This window comes from Zonotrichia albicollis, chromosome 18, assembly GCF_047830755.1.
Source record: "Zonotrichia albicollis isolate bZonAlb1 chromosome 18, bZonAlb1.hap1, whole genome shotgun sequence".
NCBI lineage: Eukaryota > Metazoa > Chordata > Aves > Passeriformes > Passerellidae > Zonotrichia > Zonotrichia albicollis.
The window spans coordinates 8,127,476-8,146,686 of NC_133836.1; the positions used below are offsets into that span (position 1 = coordinate 8,127,476).

General features: G+C 43.0%; 1 protein-coding gene across 2 annotated transcripts in view; it reads right to left on the minus strand.

The window, feature by feature from the left end:
* PPM1F (protein phosphatase, Mg2+/Mn2+ dependent 1F) overlaps positions 1 to 18,013 on the minus strand; it is a 35,371-nt gene extending 17,358 nt beyond the window's left edge. The window contains exons 1-6 of one of the 2 annotated variants that reach the window (XM_074554028.1): positions 17,774 to 18,013; positions 8,244 to 8,377; positions 4,533 to 4,732; positions 3,239 to 3,427; positions 1,969 to 2,112; positions 972 to 1,065 (exon numbers count right to left, since the gene is read on the minus strand). In XM_074554028.1, coding sequence (XP_074410129.1) covers positions 972 to 1,065; positions 1,969 to 2,112; positions 3,239 to 3,427; positions 4,533 to 4,732; positions 8,244 to 8,377; positions 17,774 to 17,949 — 937 coding nt within the window. In that variant the 5' untranslated portion in view covers positions 17,950 to 18,013. The remainder of the gene's footprint in view (positions 1 to 971; positions 1,066 to 1,968; positions 2,113 to 3,238; positions 3,428 to 4,532; positions 4,733 to 8,243; positions 8,378 to 17,773) is intronic. The other variant, XM_074554029.1, reaches the window with a different exon arrangement.
* Positions 18,014 to 19,211: the final 1,198 nt, after the last annotated feature.

Here is a 19,211-nt window from a genome sequence, read left to right on the forward strand (position 1 = left end):
GAGTTACTTTTAATTAAAAATGAAAAGCAACCCCTCAGAAAGTAAAAATTAAAGTAACTCCTTAAACCCCCCCCCTAATTTTGCAGGGAAAATAAGGAATTTTTTCCTAAGTTTTTTCTCTCAGAAATATATTTGTGTGAGGAGATAGTCAGGCATTCATTTTGCAGATGTGCCTCCTGCACAGCCTTCAGAATGCCATGAAAATAAAATTTTTCTCAGCTATCCAGATATACATGACAATGTCCTAAGAATCTGCTCATTGTGTTTAGTTTATCAGTTGTGTATGGGCATATTTACCAAACATGAGTTGCCACTGGTCCAAGTAGCATTATACAAATTCCATACTAATCTGCTCCCACTCATACATTACATTTATCTACTGTATTGCTCAGGGTTTTTTTGTCTTTCTGCCATAATTGGCAATTAGCAAAGTAAGCTTGTTTAATAAGATTGTGAGAATACTACAATTAAAATGCCCTAAATTGCTGGATATTGAAGGAGAATGCAGTGATTTGACCTAAGCAGAAAGATCCACAGTCAGGAGAAAGATACATTCATATTAAAGTGGACAAAACCCCCTCACAATTCAGACATTTGAGCACATCAAAAAGTCTAGACAAACATTTATTGCTTCCTCCACTTTTACAAATTTAATGCTGCATATTTGTTAAACTACTGTAAAACATTACAGTACTTTAGGCATTTATAGGAAGCAAGATCTTAGTAGTAGGAGAAAAAATAGGACTATCATGGCTAGTATGTAAAATAAACCAATATTTTATTCTCATGGTAAAACCAATATGCTGATGTAGCTGCAAGCCATGTGAGTCTTTGCCTTATGGAAAAGACTGTAAGTAGTTTACTATTTGTTTGATGCTGAACAAGACACCATTTACAGTAAACACAGTCTCAGGTGCTGTGTTTCCATCAAATTGGATCCAAAGTTTACAGATTTTAATGGTTTATCTCACCAATTGCTCTGGAAACAGCCAAGGTACCATTAACCCGCCAGCAGTCCATGTAGGTTACACAGCCACCCAGAGTCTCAATCCTTGCTCTCTCATCCTGAAAAACAGTGGAATACATTTTGTTTGCTGCTCCAGCTTCTGTATTTCTACAATGAATATAGCAAACACACATATCAGAATCTAGCACAGAAACAGGCACATAGGATTACTGGAAACAAGCCACTGCTTTCCATCCCTGCTACGGCTTGTCCATAAAAAAGTAGAATTCTCAAGTTTCTGTATCATCATATGCTTTCTCATATGGATGAGTAAATTTTCCTGCCACTTCTTCCCATTCCATACAGCAGTTGGGTGAATATATAAATGTTCAGAATGAAATACACGGTAACTAAGCTAAGTAACAATTGTCTTTGCATTGGTATTCCTTTAACTACCCAGTTGTTACAAATATTCATGCAGTGAAGGCAAAGGGTCATGCAATGCCAGCTAAACTTGCAAAGTCTCCATCCAATTTCATGGAATAAAATATCTGGCTATGAAAATAGATAGGAAATACAATACACTTTAAGCCAGTTAGGCCAATAGATTTGCATTAGCTTTTCAATTACAGTACTACATATAATGAAAGATTTGCATTATGCCAATATGCATGCTATATTTTGAATTGCTATTAATCTCAAATTACTAAGATATTCTGTAACAGGCAGATTTAAATTCACACACAAAAAGCCTTTGAAAGTCTTTAATTACTGCAAATTTTGAGTAGTCTAAGCAGGAACTGAAGTCAGGACTATCAGTACCATTCATTGGTACTTCCAAGCATGTAAGGTGTAAGGATCATCTTGTCAAGACACAGGAGTGAACACAAAACAAGAAATTGTTAATTCCATGCATCCTAACATACAGGATATATAATTATGTAAAGCACCAATCACTTAAAAAGGTTTCAGGAGAGAATCTGACATCACACACTTAAGAGGAAAAAAAAAGTCAGACTTACTTCTCTTTCTGGTTTGTGAGGTTCCATTAATGTCACAGCTTTCCCTTGCTGCACCAGCATCACCTGAGAGTCCCCCAGCCATGCTATGTGCAGTTTGTTCCCTACAATCAATGCAGACACTCCTGTTGTGCCACTCCGCAGCTTCTACAGAAGGAAAACAGATGTGCCAGGTGAATATTCAACAGCCCTACTGGGATATATGGCAATATTGAAAACTTAGCTTTGATCACACTAAATGCAGCACATTAGACCTGCTAATCCTAATTCAGGTACTTGAAAAAAGGGTACAAGATAGTAGAGAGATGTGAAATAAACTATTTATAAATGTATTTTTTAATATGCAGATGATAAATTTTGTCTCATGTTCTTCCTTCTCTTGCTATTAATTCCAAAACTGATCTAGGAGATTAAGAGCTCTGTTGTTTAAAACAGACACGCAGAAAAGCAAAAGGATCAGAATTTCAGTAGAATGAACACTTCACAAACAAACACATCTCTACAATCCCTTTCACATTCTCCACCCTAGCAACTACAGATACCTTGCTCCAACACAGATCTCCTTATCCTTGGGTATTTAAATGAGAATGCAAACAAAGGAAAAACATCTAACTGTCCTAGATTCCCTGAAAAGATGAGTGAGAGTCAGACCTTATGAAATGCTGGTCTCTCTTTTGTACCTCACAGACAGAAATAAAGATATTGACAATGAGTACTTGCACAGCAGCGCCATAATAAGAGTTCTCAAACAGTGTAATGTAGTTTTGAAGACAGAATGTTCATCGGACCAACTAAATTCAAAGTTTAATCAATAAGTTTAACGAACTGAGGAGTCTGATTTAAATCAGAGAACACATTTTTCACTTACAATCACCACTGACACTAATAGTAGGACAAGAAAGAGGAAGATAACAACCATATTGTCAGGAAGAAAGAAATCTCTTTTCCAGGTAAGAGGTAAGACAGCAGAACATCTAGAGGCTGCCTGGTTTAGACAAGGAGGCACCAGTATTTTCTCAAATAATTGACATGTCAGAATCATTTAAATCACTTTAGCACTTCTTTTCAATTACTCATCTTGAACTCCCAAGCACTGGTTTTCCTCAAAGTAAGAAATAATTTGATCAAACAAAATCTTTACATGTGGCATAATTTCATAAAGAAGCCAGTGATTGAAATAAACTGTACTGTCAGAATTTTCTGGATAATACCACATTGTCCAACAGTTCTCAGTGTTATTTAAAAACAATGGAACTAATCTCTACCCACTCACCTCTCTTTTGGCTTTGAAAAGAAACATTTCATCTGTCTTCTGGAAAGAGCATTTCAAGGCTTCACCTGGATTCTTAACAATCTCTTCATGTAACCCAACGTTGACATGTAAGTGTGTTGCTGAGTAATTGGCAGCATCCACTCCACCATGGCCATCGAACACCGCAAAGTAAGCGCGATCAACATCATCCTTTGGCAGGGACATTCCAGAGAGAGGAAGACATTCATGGTCAAAACCAAAATAGCTCAGACTGCTACCAACAAGCAAAGATTCTTTATTCTGGGCTTTCTTCTGTATAAATGACAATTTAAGTCCATTTATACAGGTACAAAATGGATAAGATGGGTACTTTGCAGGCCAATTACTTTTCTTTGTTTGCTGTCAGTCACTTAATGTCCTTAAGAATAACCTGGCACTGAAGCAGCAGACTGGTGCTTATATAGTCCTGCAGCAGTTTCATGAACTGCACTTGTACAACTGCTGTTCTCCAGATCACAGAATGGTTTGGGTTGGAAGGACCTTACAGACCATCTAATTCCAGCCCCTCTGCCATGGGAAGGGACACCTTCTACTAGACCAGGTTGCTCCAAGCCCCTCTCCTGTAGCCCCTCTAAGCACTGGAAGTTGCTATAAGGCATCCCCAGAGCCTTCACTTTTCCAGTCTGAACTACCTCAGCTCTCAGACTGTCTCCACAGCAGAGGTGCTCCAGCCCTCTCAGTATCTTTGTGGCCTCCTCTGGACTCATTCCAGCAGATCCTTCTCATTTTTGTGTAGTGGGTCCCAGAGCTGGGCACAGCTCTGCAGGTGGGGTCTCACCAGAGCAGGGTAGAGGGGCAGGTTCCCCTCCTTCAGCCTGCTGCCTTCCCTGCTTTTGATGCAGCCCAGGACATATTTGGCTTTCTGGGCTGCAGGCACACATCACTGACATTGAGCTTCTCATCAACAAACACCCCCAAGTCCTGCTCCTCAGGGCTGCTCTCAATCCATATAGAAGTTGTGTCAGTCACAAGCACATTGTAACTCCAGCAACATCACACTAGGTGAACTTCCCATCTTCCTATATCATAACTTATGACATGAATCCCAAAGTCACAAGATGCTCCCTTGCATCACTGTTTATCAGGGCAGTAGCTGGCCCCCAGCAATCTGAGTCACCAAGTCCTTGCTCCAATGCAGACATGACAAATAACTTATGGCAACAAATTCACAGATCATCCATCACCACCAGGGCCCTGTGCTTACAGCACTGCTGCAAAGCTGCCCAGCCATCCCCCCTGGTGTGCCCAGACTCACTGAGAGGCCGAAGAGCTGGTTGAACTCGGGCAGCAGCACGTGGCGATCCTCCATCTTGCGGCGCGCGTTGCGGATGGCGTGGATGGACACGAGCAGGAAGCGCGCCAGGGGCCGCAGCGGCGGCAGCTGCCTCTGCCACTCGCAGCACACGTCCCGCAGCTTGTTAAAAAAGCAGCGCTGCAGCGACTCCCCGTCCAGCACTGCCAGCACAGACAAAACTGTGAGTGCTCTGGCCCACCTTCCTACACCACTCCATCTTTTGGCCTGTCTTCCCTTCAAGTTACTTTCCCTATCCAGCACCCTGCCTTTACAGGCTCTGCAAGAATTAAAATGAGGTCCTGAGAATAATGTGGAGAGAAAGTTGCAATGGCAAATAGTGTAAAATTAAGAATAACAGCAGCTTCCTTACTTGCTAGTTCTTTTTGAAAATAGAGCTTTATCAAGCAGGTGATTACATTACAAAAATCATAACAAAGACCCCCAAAAAAATCAGTCTACTATATTAGACATAAATGTTATTATTACGTAAGTAAAACCAGTAAGATAAAGTGGTAGGAGTTCGTACATACTGAAAAATAAAAAGGAATCATCAAGTGGGCAGAAAAACCTTCAAGATGACATTGTTGTTGTCTTGGACACAAGGGCTGAAAAAGCACTGGCCTGGCTTTGGGTCAGGTTATGTCCTACTGAACCACTTCCACTGAAACAACAAGGAAGTCTGAAAATGTTTGCTGAGGTCAATAGCTCAACTCACAGTTGAGCTGAACAGATTAGAATTTTAAGCTGTTTTCTTTATCTTTTTAAATACTCATGGTTGTAGGAGCTGCAGGGACAGAACACTTCCGCTACTCTCCAGCTTTGTCATTACAGAGCAGAACTGTAAACACCCATTGGGCATAGTGTGAAAAGCTCCAGCCAGACACTCAAATCCTTTTCTGGACAGATCCCAAAGATCAATTAATCCAAACTCGCTCATCAGATGAATGGCTTGGTGCTTGGCATTGTGTCTAGCTTTGCAACACAGTATCCCTCCAAACAGGTAACAATTGAAATTTTTGTTCTTCGAATAGGAAACCTGCCTCAATGGTAAATCAACTAACTTCAAAATGCACAGAAAAGAACATTTATAGAACAAAAATAATTTGCTAGTCACTACTGTATACTCTAAAGACCTGCAGTGCATGAACTGTCTTTCCTATATCTATTTTATCCTGACTCCTGCTAACACTGCTAGCATTAACACTTCCTCAGAATTCCTTTTTGTAACTCCTGGTTCTCAAGCTTTTTTTTTTCTTCAGCAACGGTAGCTGGCCAGCTTCACATGCATCTCTGGGCCTGGAGAATTGAAAGCTAAATTTAAACACACATATTTGATGAGCAGCCACTACATACTAACCAAAATTACTTTTGATTTGCTTAATATGTAGGTGTTAATGGACAAGCTATAAAAACCTTTAGATATTAAATCATCCCAAACACAAAATAACTAAACAGGACAGCATCTCTGACAGCCTTGCCTACAGCTGTTAGTTTATATTTCTAAATGTCTAGACTAATACTGACCAGAAGACACATATTGCTGTTTAAATATTAAGCTTGTGACATCTGACAAAGAATTTAGTATCTTAACAGCAGAAATGCTTCTGCAGTGTACCACAAACAGTGGCACTCACACGTGCACACATTTCCCCCCCCCATTGCTTTTATATAATCACTTCTCTTTCATTCCAAGAACGCTTTTTTTGGCAGATTTATCACTGCAGTGCAGGAAGAGAGGCCATACTGTGCTGTAGCATGAGGAACAGCTTTCCTTCTAGTTGTACAGTTCAAGTGATGTAATAGCAATTACAAGATAGGGGAAAACAAGTACATCCAAGGGGGCAGAAAAATGAACATTTTTAAGGTAGCTGTTCCTTGCTGAAATTGGGCAGCTCAAGTACCTGAACAATGAGCCAATTTCCATCCTGTTTGATAAGGGAATGAATGGTCAGTAGAGATTTGATCTAAATGGCAATGATGACAAGAACGAAGAAACAAAATAGACAAGAATATGTAAAATGGAAATTAAAGAAGGTTTCAACCATCAGAACAGGGAGAGCTCTGGGGCACTTGTCAACAAGGAATAGTGAGAGAGAATGTGAACTAGTTCAACACAAAATTCATCCAAGGATTTTCCAACTTTGCCTGCACTATCTTAAAAGTAGACTCCAGTCCTATCTTTATGGCCTTCAGAGCAAAACAGCAGCCTGAACGTTCTGCAAATGTCCCCAACATCTAGTAACAGAGACACCAGATGCTTGTAGCCAAGAACACGTCCATTCCTATCAAGTTCTTCATTAGTCCTTGTTTCTAAACATTATTTCTCTATTATTCAGATAGGGTTCATTTTGGTTTGTGGGCCCAAGATTTACATAAGACACAGAACTACAGACTACAGTCCTAGGCTCACAAATGTATAGCAGCTCATGCCCTATATTACTGCCATAGCTCACCTCAAAGATAATTACATGGGAGTCAATGAAGAGTCTGCAGCACAGTGACTGCAGGGTGCTCTGATAACAGTTTCCAACTGCTTTGTGCAAACCTACATAATTATCCTAGGTGAGTTACAATATACTGCTTCTGACTTTCCTGTAGAGGCTGCAGTGACCTGGTCACACCAAATTCATTTTGCCAGCCCCCCCTCAAGGCAGAATCCTGCCCCAGGCCAGGGCAGCTGCAGTGAGTGAAGGCCACAAGCATTAGGGCAAGGGATGACATAATCAGGGTGCAGCACGACTTAATTAACTGAGTTCCCCCTCCTGCCGCTTCAGACTTGGACATGAATGCTGAAAGAGACTTCTGGGAGTGTCATGTCCTGGCCACTGCACTGCTCTGTTTGGGGCACACTGAACTGCCTTTCAATCCATCCCAGGGAAATGCAAGGGTGAGTATTTCCTCTTACAGAACAGACTGGTTTGCCTAAGACATCTCTTCTCCATTTCTATCTTCTACTGGGCCTGCATCCTGCTCTGTTTAAATTCTTGGCACTGGGACTAAAGGTTTGGTGAAGTCTAACGTTAAACACTTCGGTACGTAAATGCAGTAGGGCCATCTGTTACACAAGGCACAAACCCAATACTCAGTCACCAAGGTCTGTTCTCTCTCCAGTTCACTCAGGAAAAAATGCAGGCATCAGGTAGAAGACATGCAAAGCTCTTCTTCCCTCAGTATCTCACTTTTACAGGGGAGAGTGGGAAGAAAAGAAGCTATTGATAAAGACACAAACTATCGAGCAACTTGCCAAGAGAAAGATCTGGAGTTTCAGGATATTTAAGAAATGGAGGAGCCAGAATCTGGCTGCCAAGACAAAAGCAAGATGGTTTATTATGGATGATTGAAGGTGTTGGTCTGACTCTACAACAACTGTGGTGATGGCAATGTCAAAGCATGGCAATAATAAGGTCACTCTGCCAAAGGGCAAAGGACAAACTCTTCCCTTTCAGAAAGCCAATGCACAGCACCAGTCAGGGCTCCAGACACTGTTTGCATGCTGCCCACAAAACCAGCACAGCTTCCTTTCATCCCACAGGTACACAGCAAAAGCAAATGAAGTTCCATTCACTGCTGCTTGCCAGGCAGCCTAACCAAATAAATCTGGGAAACATTTCAAAACACTAAACTCTTCTGAAAGACAGCCTCTGGAAAAACCAGACAGAAAAGTATACTTACAGGTGAACCTCTCCTCATCTCCTTCTCCCTCTGTTTCCACATTTTGTAGCTTAAATTCAGTCAAGTCTTTTTGGAGAACTTCATCAACTGCAGCATGGATCAATGATGCTGCAAGAAGTGGTGAAACATCTCTGCTGGTAAGAAAAGGAAGGGAAAGCAAAACAGACTCCGTTAGTTTAAACTGAGCTACAACCTCGCAGTGTATGGCTGGTGACCTCAGACTTAGAAACCATTACACACAATAATACAAACTTCATTAGTAAACTAGTAGAGCAAACCATATGTTCAATATTTATTCACACTAATCTTTAGTAAGATCCTCAGTTAGACAACTGCCTTCTCAAGAATGTAAAGAGGAAGAAGTGTATGAATCATATTTTCAAACTGTTGCCTCACACTCCAGTCACAGATGGTACCTCTTTCTCTTGAGCTATCAGATGGGAACTGCTACCTTCAATTCCACCCTCTGAACACACACATTTTGTTTCTACTCACTACACAGCATTTCTTGCTTGCAGTCAACTATCTCACCACAGACAGCATCAAGATCTCAGAATTGTGGTAGATGCAAATCTCTAAAAAAGTTACTTGGAACTCTCCTTCCCTTCACAAGAAAAGTCATGCTTAATGCTAACCTACAGCCCTTATCATTCAGTTTATTCTGACTGGAAGTTTTCCAAAGAAACCACCCAGGCCAAGAGCTGACACTGGAGACTCGGATGAGAAGAGGCTCCAAGACTTGTTATTTAGACAAAGCTTTTAGGTAGGCATCTAGAACACAATAATGCTACACAGGATGCTCGCCATCTCCTGCTCACTCAATGCTTTATTCAGGCCACATGATTTATAAATGCACACACTTGCTATAATGTTTTTGAAAAGGAGGCTACTATAAAATGACTCCTATATTCACTACAGTCTCATGGCAAGCACTAACAAATACACTACACATAGAAAACACATTCCAGCCATTTTCTATGAGCACGATGAAGAATAAGCATCAACATCCACAAAAAGCCACTTTATCCATTGTTCATGGAACGTTTGATTCCCACAAGGTGTTGAATTACCCAAGCAAAGCAAATACCACATTAAGGTGCAAGTCAAGGACAAGACTTTGTTTTCCCAGGAAACATTTAGAAAGTTCTGCATGGAACTGGTTTGCTGGGGAGTATGAAATGGTGGAAGCATTTGGTGTGTGGTGTTGCTCAGCAATGAGTGGTTTGTGTGCACAGAAGGGCAGGGAGGGGAAGGCCGCGGGGTTTTAGATCCCAGTGACAACAAGCTGAAATGCATTTTGCCATTGTGCTCCTGAAAGAGGGGCCTTGTCACATCCTCACAGCCATGTATGAGTACCTCCTGTGGCAGAAACAGAAAGCATTGTGTCAGTCAGCAGGCTCCAACACAGGCCTGCTTTATGCCACGCATTCTGTGGCAGTGACGGCCCAATTTAATGAGTTATTTTGGTACTTCAAATAGATGGCAACGTGTTTGCAGCCCTTTCAGTGCTAGCTGCAGTCATGTCACATCAAGGGAAAACAGAATGTGGCTTTTTATTTCTTTTTTAAGGCTGATATGTTTAGGGGAGTCAGTTCCTTTCCTAGCTCATTTAAAGTAACACTGCCTGCTTATAATGGCTCTGACACTGACAGACAATCTTTAAAGAGGTCAGGCAAGAAACACATCCAAAACAGAAATGGCACCCCTGCCCTCCAAAATCCTTCTTCCTGTTGTTGTTCATGTAAGAGAAAAACAAAGGACTATGAAAATATAAGCCCCACAAACAATGTCAGATGTGTTGTTGATGCTGCTGAAAGTCAGAAGCTTTAGTCAAAGCACGTTTCAGCTCCAAGAATAGAGACAAGAAACATTAAGAAAATAGCAATGCATTTAGCTGCACAGTGAGAGCCACAGCTTCAGACATCTTCAGAATTTCTCTGCTATACTGGAGGAAAAAAATCATATCTAGCCTGGGTTCACAGCTCAACATCAGAAGAGGGCTTAATACTTTGATTTTAAATTTTGTACATTTCTGCTTTCCAGAGTCCAGAATTGCTCAATTGGGCCCATAAAAAGCAGCTTAAACAAAAGGAAATCTACTAAGTGCTATAATGCACAAGTCATGTATAAACCTCTGCTTACAGGATGCCTATAACAAAGAGAAAATTTACAAATTATGTCACATCCTTCAACTTTTTCCAGTTGCCACCCAGTTCCTAAAAAGGAAATTTTGTGATTCCTCAGTACTGATATGCTTCATTCAGCTTTGCTTCCTATGTATTTCCTCCCACTCCACAGTTCAGCAAATCTGTTAAGAAAGTGGCTGTTTATTGGGATTTTGTTATGCAGACAGCAACAACATCAAATAATTGATTCTGATACACTGAATAAAGATAGAAGTCTAAAAATACCAAACCTATTTAGTTCAAACTCTGTTCTCAACAGAACATATTTATGATTACTTTATTAAATCTTCATCACAGCATTACCACATTGACAAGACTGGTTTTCACTTGAGCTCAAGTGAATGGAGCTCCAAGGAATGGCATCTTTCATTCAGGTTCAACATTTACCAGGTCTAAGTTCACCTTTTAAATCAGAGAATTTAAGAGTTAACAAAATGTGTCATTAAAAATGCTGCTTAGTTGAGAGCTACAAGGTCTCACTTGGCTGGAGAGTATCTGGAAACAGGCACAGTACCTATGGCAACCAGTGCAAAAGTAACCCAGTGCAATCACCACTGCAGACTTCAAACCTTTCCTGTAAGCAGAGAAGAATGTCACTTATTGTTAAAACCTTCCTTCCAAAGAAGCCCAAGACACCGTGGTGATGAGCTGACCCAAGCATGATTTAATCTCCATGAATCACAAGGAACACTGTAGCTGTTTCCTAAGTGGAAAACCAACTGTACTGGGAAGAAGAGGAAAGCTGCTGGGGTGTGTTACATGCACAGGATGCTTCTTTAGGGGAATCTCAGAAGAAACCCGTTAGCCTCGTTTCTCTGACACGCTACACCAAACACTCAGCCTCAGCACACACAGGCTGGTAGTAAACAGACCTTGAATTTCTTTGCTGCAGGCTATTTCTTTGCTAACACAAAGGGTGTGTTCTGACCACAATAAAAAATATTTTAAAAGATCTAAAGCATGTTGTAACAGTGCAGACGAGGCATCGTAGCTTCACCAGCAGCTGAAGTCAGATCAACAGTGGCTGGAGCAGGGAGCTCATCTCCTCACCTACTCACAGCAAAACACAAGACTTATTTCAAAAACCTGAGTACAGATAAAAGAGGCAAGTTAAAGAGTAAAGCAATACTTATGCTAATAAAGATGACACTTAAATTTATATGCCACCCTCCTCCTTGAAAGATTCTGGACTGCTGGACACACAGTACTGGTGAACGGAGCTATGCAAAGCTCCTGTTGATACACATACCTCTGGGCCAAAATAAAGTTACACACAGAAGTAGAATGCAATTATGATGTTTTGCATACTTTAGATTTGGCATAAATTACAGAACAGAACTAACTTCTCTTGTTCACCTTGTTTCTCTTCTGCAATACAATTTAGTTGTCTATTTTTTTTTTCATTTCAAAAGACCAGCTGTCACACCACCACAGCCACAGGGTAATCACGTATGTCAGGTCAATCACAAGACTGTTACTGACTCTTTTAGTACCAGTCTTCAGAAAGAAAAACCAATATATACACACATTCTTTTGGGAAGCAGAAACACAGTAAGATAACTTCTCACTCATTCTTTTTATTTGAGTCATTAATCTCCCCAGTAGACTTTTGCAGCAAGTGTTGCAAACAAGTCACCAGTTCAAAGATGTTCCCACCTCTTCCCCTCCAGTTTAAGAGGTACATTCAGAAGTCTCTACCAAAGATTTTTCTGGTTAACAGGGAAGCATCCAGAGCATCAAAGCTCAGGCCACCACACCCTGGCCAGAGCCTGAGCTACAGCTACACTCGTTGTGAAGGCCTGAAAACAGCTGACAGACCTCCTGCAGTGCTCCGTGCCCAGCCTACAGTGGCTTTGGGCACTCAGAGTTGGGCAGCAGATGGCAGACTCCAAAAAGATACTCCTCAGCACTGGGAGCAGAGAAATGAGCTCTGTGTCACCTTGGAGGGCGGTACACAGCCTCTCCAGAATATGCCAAACACTCCATGCTTACACAAAGCCTTCTGCATTTTTATGCCCCTATTTTGCAAGCAAAACAAGTCACATTCCCCCCACTCCAAACACACACATTCTCCCGCAGTACTGTCAGGAAATCTGTTTGTATAAAATAAAGTACAAGAGAGTACCAACTGTCTTGGCCAAGTACTGATCACTTACATTTCAGATTTCTTTTTTTTAAAGTGGTTAATTTTGTTTCTAGACATTATTACCAAAGTCATGGCAACAAGGCAGCAGTGCTACTGCAGGCCAGAGCACCAGTGTGCGATCCTCTTTTCCTTTCAGACTGTGCACACACATGTTGGGGAGAAAGAAGTGTTCTATCTGAAAGCACAAGCTCCAGCACAAGTCAGCTGCAGCTGCCTTACATCTGAGGGAAGAGGAGCCCTTATCTGCTCATGGGCCCTGGAACAGAAGATCCCACAGAGCTCAGCTCTGGCGCTGCAGGCTCAGGGTGTGTTTCCAGCACGTTGCAGCTCTATCAGCAGCGGGTTTAGTGCAGATCTGCAAATGCCAGCAGTTCTCCAGCAAGTGAAAGATCCTCTCACACTGCCAAAATAATAGCAGGTCACAAGTTTCCTCATAAACAAAAGCTGCTTGTATTCAGTATTTTCTCCCCAGTCTGCTGCTTTTATTTCCCTTTTGCTTTTTATTCTTATAATCAACTACAGAATGTTTCCACTCAAGCAGCTTTAAGCATTAGCATTTATTAGAGCAGTACCTAGAGTTCCCAGGGTGATGGTAGCCAGAAAAGTACAAATACATATCCATTAAGGAGAGAACATCTGACATTCTACAATGCACAGGAAGTTGTTCCTTGTGCTAATGAAATCAGGTCATTGAAGGAGATGAACAAGAGGGCATCAAGACAAACACATAAACAATGCCACACACAGAATTTCCATCTCTTAGGGTTACATGGAGCAGTTTTTCCCCAGCTTTTCTTATGAAACTACCAGAAGCAGCAGCTTTAGAATGCAGAATCCATCTGTTCAGGCCCTTCAGTCATTACTGAACAGTTTTTATACAAAATGTGCAGTGAAGAGTCACCTGCTACTTCCATTTTATTCTCAGCAGGAAGAAAAACCCCACAGCAGAACAGGAGAGGCTTAATTCCACAAAAGCCACTTTTCAATTAAATCCTAAACATGTTGTTTCAAAATTGAGTATTTATCCTCAAACAACAACAGAAAGTGTGTTTCACACAGGTTATGAGAGCAAAATATGCAAACATGCTCCTAAGCAAGAAGTACCAGTGCATTACAACAAATTGTTCAAATTAGGAATAAGGAAGTAGGTTTTAGGGAATTTATTAAAAGCAGAGGTCACAGTAGAAAGTAGTTTTCACAGAGGAAGAGACTGAATAGAGTTTTAAGAAGAGATTGGGAAGTCAGAAGCAAGATAAGATAATTTCTTTTCCCCCTCCTCATACTTAAATCATGCTAGACATCAAAATACCAGAATTGCTGAATTAACTGCTCTAAAAGAAGGGAATACTGGAAATAAAGATCCCAGGGTCACACCTTGGTGTGAGCACTACAGAGTAAACACAAAGACACAAAACAGGATGCTGAGCAACAGCAGATGGCTGGGGAGGGGGCAGAACAGGAAGCCCAAGTCTCTCAACTGTTATTGTGGTAAATCTCCTCCAACAGGAAGGCTGCAGCAATTTCACATTGTTCTTTGGATATGTCACAGGATGGCCATACAAGTTTCAGCTCCTATCAAGGGGAAGATGAAATTTCTATATTTGGGGGTCTGAGTTCATCTCATGTTCTGTTGCAGTGAAAGTCAGGAATATTTCAGGTTAATTTCTAAAGCTGGGAAAGTAACTAATTCACCTATTTTCATAGACTAGCAAAACACAGCTATTACCCAAAAGTGTATGTTAATTGAACTTCTGCAAAACAAGATTACTTAAGGCTGCTCCAATTCTTCAAAATGTTATGCACGTGTTTAGCTGCAGTTAGCAGCAGGCAGTTCCATTGATTTAAATGAACTATTCAAAGTAGAATATCTGCAAAACTTTACCAGATTAGTGACTTAGGCACAAGGCATGCCAGAGAGCAAAATGGTTTTCTGTTTTAGCTGGTGTTTTGCTAAGGTAGCTGCATTTGCAGAAATTTGTTAAAATAATTCATTTTAGATTAGGCCATTCAGGGATTAGCCTGACATACCCAGCTGTTTCCAAGTAAAAAGACGTGTGCAGCCTTGGAGAGGCAGCAGCATTCAGAAACTCCATGTTGAACCCAACCAAAGCTGCTTCTTGGCCCATTCTCTTCTCAACAGAAATCCTGATCAGTAGCGGAGGAACAACGTTCCTAACTGCAGAGGCACAAAGGTTTGTGCCTCCAAGCAACTGAAGAACGAGCTAAACATCACCATATGTTGTCCTGGGATCTAAGGATACTGCTGGGCCTCTATTGGCCATGGACCTTGATTGGCTTGGGCCCTTCTGGGCACGACCCAAACACCTGTGCAGGTGAGAATGGAGTACCTGACAACACAGAAAGGAAAAGCAGAACAGCAGGACTGAGTGTCAAGCTTGCTTCCCAATAACACTTTGATCTACACAGAAATCCTTCATCAGCACTAATCACCATGTAAAATACACTCTGTGATGCTGGAGTGTTAGAGAAATCTCACACTCAGGAAACAGATCAAGCAACAACACCAGGAGTCAGCAAGGTACATCCAATAACTCCTTCAGTTCAGAGTGTTAAACACATGCAGAATAACAGAGTGATATTTGAGGGTGTGTGTGTTTCACCGAGCTGCCCTCCATGTGTTTGGGATGCTGCCATGACAGCCTGCAGGATCCCAGCTAGAGACCTCCTGCACAGCCACTGATCTGCCCCGCCCTCTGCATCTTCAACAACTTTTATACAAACATTTAAGTGTCTTCTAATGTCAGTCCTCACCCTTATTTTTCCATTTCTTAAAATCTTTAACAGCCTTCTTTCTCTTATTTCCTTACTACTCCCCCATCTATTTTACTGAGGATTCACATCAACAGAAAAGTTTATTTAGCCTTCAAAGCTGTATTTTGAATTGATCCACAGCAGCAAACATGGGAAAAAAATGTAATGTTGGCAATTTCTCACACAATCAGAGACTTCAGTTTTAGTTCCTAATTACAGGGATTATAAGAAGGCGGCCTGCAATTTCAAAACACAAGATTCCTGTCTTGGGCTGTATCAGTCTTTTTCTACACATGCAAGAACTGAGCCCACACAACAGGAAAATGCAGCCTTTTTGCAACTGCAAAATGAGGTTCTCTTTGTCTTAGGAGTCCAAACCTGAGCTATAATTCTGTAGGGATCCCTACATTTGACACTTCAGGTACACTACATTACACCCAAACACAGAGCTGCCTGCAGCCAGCCATGAGAATTCACAAAAACACTTTTCTTATCTACTTCTGTTTTTCACAAACATTTTGTAAAAACAAGAATTAATAAGTAGATTGCTTCATTTCAATTCTGCTTTTCTGCTTTATTCTCTTTAGGTCTCTTTCCCTTCCTTTTTTTTTTTTTTTTTTTTTTTTTTTTTTTTTAATTGCTGAGGACTTGGGCAGCTCCACCAGAGAAGCTGTGGAGCCAGAACTGGCTGCAGGGCAGGTATGTGAAAAATGAAGCTTCTGACACTGGCAGGCTCCTCTCTGTGTAAACACCAGGAGTGACAGGTGAGGTGAAAGCATTGCAAAACCAGCATTCCTCCTCTGCTTCCACTTGTTACTGTGCCCAATAGACAACAACAGAATGTCAGCAGACATGCAGCCCAGAAATACTGATTTGTACAGCACTGCAGTTTGAGTAACACATCCCATAACTCTAAAGCCTCACACCTTCCTCTCTAAATCAACTGCAGAGAGCACCAGCCTGGCCCACATGGCAGAGTGGGTGCCATGTGATAAGTATTTGCTCAAGATTGGCATTACCTTGTTCTTTAAAGCATTCACCCAGAACCACTCTTGCTCCACAGAGTTCAAAGATTCAATGCACGTGATGAATTTGCAATCTCACTGTGGAACAAAACACAGCTGTGTTTTGTTCAAGAGCAATTTAGTCAAAGCACAACTAAAAAATGCAATGATTATCTGGGCCTTTTTAAACTACAGACTAAGCAATTGTATTTCTTTGGTATGCATTTTTCATCTTCAGATTTAGGCATACCATTTAAGTGAGTGACATTATGTCCATAGTAACACCTCTGTAATATGCAGAAGTACTTGATTTTTAAGACAAATTTCCAGGGCATTTTAAATATCTAAAAATCACCTATACACTTTCAACAACAAAAATCTATTTGGTGTTCATAAACTCAGTGGATGATAGTTTAAAAGGCAATTAATTCAAACCTGTTTACTATCTATCAAATTCCTCTAGTAACTAGATAACATTCAGCACATACCAGACCACAACCAGCCTCCCCACAGCACTGATCACCACTCATGCTCTTTCAGACCATTCACGATCACTGCTCAGGTTAGCGAAGCAGATCGTGGTAGGAACTTTGTAACAGCTGGAGTGCACAGGCCCTACGGCCGAAGTGCATTAATAGAGGGGAATTGGTGGGAGATAACCCGTTCTTGATGAAGCACTAACTTGCCAAAAGAAGTAAGTCATACCCAAATTCTTAGCAGCATTAAAGAGGAAGTCTAAACTGTTCAGGATGAGGGTTATTAGGATGCAGTCGGGGGATGATAGCAGCATCACTGATGAGCAGCTGTGTGTTCCAGCAGTGGGGTGGCTGAGCTCCTGAAGTTTTAAGGAAACATCAGCTTTTGAAACCCACACGAGCACGTCCCACTCGGGAGGGCTGGGGAGCTGAACACCCTGGAGCTGGCTCGCCCCTTATCCCTGGCAGCCCAGCGAGGCACCTCAGGGCCAGCGTCCCTCCCAGAGCTCCAGCTGACCTACACGGGTGCCCTGAGGGACCCAGCTCTCGCTGCTGCCACCCCAGCACCGGAACGGCCCCATCGCGGTAACTGACTCCGCACCGGGAGCGGGAGAGCAATAGCTTTGAAAAGAACACACAAACAATCCTATGAAGGCACAGGGCCGAAGGCCTATGGCCTCAATAGGAGCATGCTATTAACAGTCACCAAAAGTAATTCAGAAGGGGAAATAATAATAAATAAATAAATCTCCAAACCTAAAATTCCCTGGAGACGCTGAGGGCTCTCCCCCGCCCCCGGCGGGCCCCGCGTCAGGAGGAAGCGCCTCCCGCGCCTGCACCTGCTGCGGCCTCGGTGCCAGGCCGGCCCCGCTCCCTCACAGCGGCCGCCAGCGGCGCCCCCGGGGCAGCCCGGCCGGAGCCCCCGCCCGCCCCACCGTTCCCTCACCTGCTGCCCAGGAGGCTCCTCGCCCGCTCGGCCAGCGCGCCCGGCACCTCGGCCCTGCTCAGGGCGCCGCTCCCCGCGGAGCTCCACGGCAGCGGCTCCCCCGGGCCCAGCGGCGCCGGGAAGTCCCTCAGGAAGGAGCTGAGGGGAGCCGCGGACGGCTCCACTTCCAGCGCCATGGCGGCGCTGCCCGGCCGGGAGGGGCGGGCGGGGCGGGGCCGGGGCTGAGAGCTGTGCCGGCCCCTTTAAGGGACAAGCGGGGGCGTGGCCGGGCGGGCGGGGCCCGAGCGGGGCGGGGCCGCAAACAATGCCTGGAATGCGGGGCGGGGCTCCGGGGCCCGCGGCGAGAGGGACGGGATGGGATAGGATGATATGGGATGGGATGGGATGGGACGGGCCGGGCAGGACGGGGTGGCCGCGCCGCTTTCTTCCCAGAGCAGCTTCTGGTACTCTCCTTCCACACGCACTCTGACCCCAGAGAAGGGCTAAAAGCAGCAGAAAGGAGCACGAAGATGTTTCCCAGAGTTCCTCCTCACTGAGCTCTCCCCGCGCTCAGCACTAATGGAATCCTAGAATAACTTCAGTTGGAAGGGACCATCAGGATCACCCCAAAAATCTCACCATGTGCCTGACAGCACTGTCCATCCCTCCTATGGCGTCCCCTCCAGACCCTTCCCCATCCTCGTGGCTCTCCTTTGCATGCTTTCTAATAGCTTAATGTATTTTTTACATTGTGGTCCCCAAAACTGCGCACAGTACTCAAGGTGAGTACTGACCCAGGTGAGTGGGTTTTCTATCCTAAAATACTTACTCTACATTAGATTATGAAGAATTACACACCCTGGCAAATCATACGTGGAGATACACACAAATGGGAAGGGTGCAAAGAAATTTTACAAGCAAAAGTTTGTCTGCAAATAACCAAAGTAAAAGCCATTCTTGGAGGAAGAGGAAAGCATTCCCACCCAGCTGGGAAGCCAAGGAGAATGACCAATGCCAGGTTTCCCACAGTTCCAGAATCATCTCCAGGCATTACAGGAATCCCAGCCAGCAGCAGCAGCCAGCTGGGCACACAGGAGTGTTCAGAGCAGCTCCTGGTGCACAAACCAGGCTACAGCTAAGAGAGGACTTGAACAACCGAATCAGTACAAGCACCCTGGAAGCTGTTGTAGTTTATGCCAAGACCTATGACTCCGAGGCACCACATCAACTTGATTTTTAAAACAATGGCATAGTTCCCATTAAAATAAGCTATTTGCTTCAGCCTGCTTTTACCAGATAGAACTAAAAATAACTACAGAAAAAGAAACTTCTACCTATGGCTAGATCTTCTAAGCAGTACTGTAAAACACAGTTCATGTTTGAGCTGTAAGTGTATAAACAAACATTTGATCAGAGGAACAGGCCCGGTGCTGTGGTATTTGGGCTGTGTTCTCTGGTT